This window comes from Drosophila navojoa, chromosome 3 (assembly GCF_054131105.1).
Source record: "Drosophila navojoa isolate 15081-1374.11 chromosome 3, UAZ_NAV_1.0, whole genome shotgun sequence".
NCBI lineage: Eukaryota > Metazoa > Arthropoda > Insecta > Diptera > Drosophilidae > Drosophila > Drosophila navojoa.
This window is the reverse complement of record NC_142891.1, coordinates 4585109-4587593: the sequence shown is the minus strand read 5'-3', so window position 1 is coordinate 4587593 and position 2485 is coordinate 4585109. Positions and strand designations below refer to the sequence as shown.

The following is a 2485-nucleotide window of genomic DNA, read 5'->3' as shown; positions in this document are numbered from 1 at the left end:
TCAGACTGAAGTTGTCGAAGCAAAGAAAGCGTTTATATTTATGCATTTCAAATAAAGTGCGTGACTTTCAAGTCAATGAACAAAAGGAAACTGTATTAAATGTACTTCATTTAATATGCCTCCATGCCTTGCCCCTGACCGATTGTCCATTTTTAAAGGACAGTCAAAACAGTTGGCAATTGCAGCTGTCTGTTTATGCAGCCGAGTGGTAAATGTTTGAGTTCAAACTGCTGACTAGCCAATCACTCAGGCTCACTCACGGACTCACTCACTCACTCACTTACTCACTCAGTCAGTCAGTCAGTTGTTCAATCAAAGTAACGTCCACAATTAAAGCTAAATTCGTCTGGCTAAGCTTCTGGTCAATGTGATTTAATTAATTTAAGTGTTCATGCAATATGTAAAATGCAAGCAATTCTGTCTGGCAAGTGCGTACAGCGCTATAGAGAGTCGAATCTTCTGGGCATTAATGCTTAACCCAAAACAAAGTAAGTAAGAACAAATAAATAAAGTATACGAAGCGTACGCTCCTTTTGTTCCTCCCTTTTGTGGTGCTGCTGGTCCTGGGCAATGTCAATAAAAGTTTTAGCTTGGCTTTATTTGGTCTTGCCGCCAGCCAGATCTGTGGATATAAATGTAAATTAAGTTGTGCGCTAAGCTGCTGCTAGTTGCAAGAAGTTGCAACAACTTGTTAAATGCATTTCATTTGCATTTCGCTAGACTGCATTCAAATAACTTTGATTGAATGCTCTGGCCAAAAGACAAACGACTCTGCACAAAAACACAGCAGCAAAACACTGAGGCAAATACGAGTTTAGAGAGTGAATATACGTAAACTTATATGAATATAAATATATATGTATGTGCATAAAATAGTTCAGTTTATGGCAACTAAAGAGCTAACGAGTTTTTGGTAAATTTGCGGTCAGTTGTAGCTGCCACGCGGGTCGCATCGATAGATAAAGTAATAAAATAATGGTTTATGTGGCTCGCTTTTTCCGCCAAAGAGGAAATTCAATAAATTTAAAGCGCAAACATGGCGATCTGGTAACTCTATCGGTGACTGAATTGACACTGCTGCAGATGCTGCTGCTGCTGCTGCTGCTGCTGCTGCTCCTACTGCTGCCGCGACGCATTATTCAATTTATGCACTTAACGATAGAGTCAACAGAACGCGCATTGATGTAGCCGCAGCTACCACAGTGGCAACTGTGCGTATACGCAATTTAATTTGCAACATCTCTTTCGCACACAGCCTCTCGCTCCCATTTCTCTTGATTGTGTGCGAGCGTGTGAGTTTTACGCGAAAAATACCCGGAAATGAGATTGCTGTGGCCTTAATTTCATGCGAACTCGCAGTGCGAAACGTTAATGAAGATTTAAGCTTCAGGCTCCGCAGCAAATACATAGATATACAAAATAATACACCTATATGTACATATAAATAAATATATACTATCAGGCAGGCTTTTGCAGTTAGAGCATATCAAGTTGAACTAATTGTTTATATTGGAATCAATCCAATAGAAATTCACACCAAAATTCCATTCTTAATACTCAATATCGATTCTGTGAAGAGGCAGCCCTCTTCACGAGCCTGAAATGTACCCTCAGTCACGTTTTTTTGCCCGTCAGTTGAACCCCGGCGTTATCCTAACCCAAGAGCTGAAAATGAAAATGTACAACTTTGAGGCACTCCACCTCGAGAAGAACCAGCTGGAGACTGACATCGAGCTGATTCGCAAGCAGCAAGACTCCATTGAGGATAAGCTCGCCGAAGCACTGGCCGAAGAGGAGTTCCAGCGCTGCTTGAATGGCCACATGACGATCGGTCCCAATGACAGCGAAGTGCTGGAGATATTCAAGAAGCATTTGACCAGCACCATCGATAAACTGGCCAGCAAGTACGAGCGCAAAATTTATTTGGACATAGATCTACAGAAGCTCAAGATGACCATCGAAAAGGACATTTTGAAAGTCAACGAGGAGGCGGCTGCAGCCGAAACTGCGACATCCTAATGCCCAAACTTAACGTACAATGAGAGGGGCAACACTTGGCTAAATACTGGATTTACAAAATGAAATTTCCGTTGCACTCTGCAAGACTATCTAGCCAGGCTAACGTTCTGGTACAGATGATGTTCACATCAATTCAATTGAATTCAGTTTTGTCCCGGTGTATCACTACTAGTGCGATTGGTTGCCTGATTGAGTTTATTTTTGAAATTTTTAATTTGTCATAGTTTTTCTTTAGTTACGCAGAATTTTGTCCATTGTTCTTAGCTCTAATCAGGGATACCATGAGTGTATCAAAAAAAATAATTAAATAAAAAAATATTGAAAATTCTAGTATAACTACAATTGCTATCTGCTTTGGTTAGTTTACACATGTGACAATGGCAATGACTATGATTATGGCTATGACTATGACTATGACTGAGACTATGACTATGATTATGGCTATGACTATGACTATGACTGAGAC

The 2485-nt window shown here is 40.4% G+C and overlaps 1 protein-coding gene across 1 annotated transcript; it reads left to right on the top strand.

Moving 5' to 3' along the window:
* Nucleotides 1-1491: 1491 nt before the first annotated feature.
* Nucleotides 1492-2262, top strand: LOC115562721 (uncharacterized). The gene has a single exon (XM_030384719.2). It carries the CDS (start codon nt 1603-1605, stop codon nt 2017-2019), a length of 417 nt encoding a protein of 138 aa, XP_030240579.1. The 5' UTR covers nt 1492-1602; the 3' UTR covers nt 2020-2262.
* The last annotated feature ends 223 nt before the right edge of the window (nt 2263-2485 follow it).

Bases quoted from the DNA above. Each gene is read 5' to 3' on its own strand.
- LOC115562721 (XM_030384719.2), top strand. From the start codon at position 1,603: ATGTACCCTCAGTCACGTTTTTTTGCCCGTCAGTTGAACCCCGGCGTT.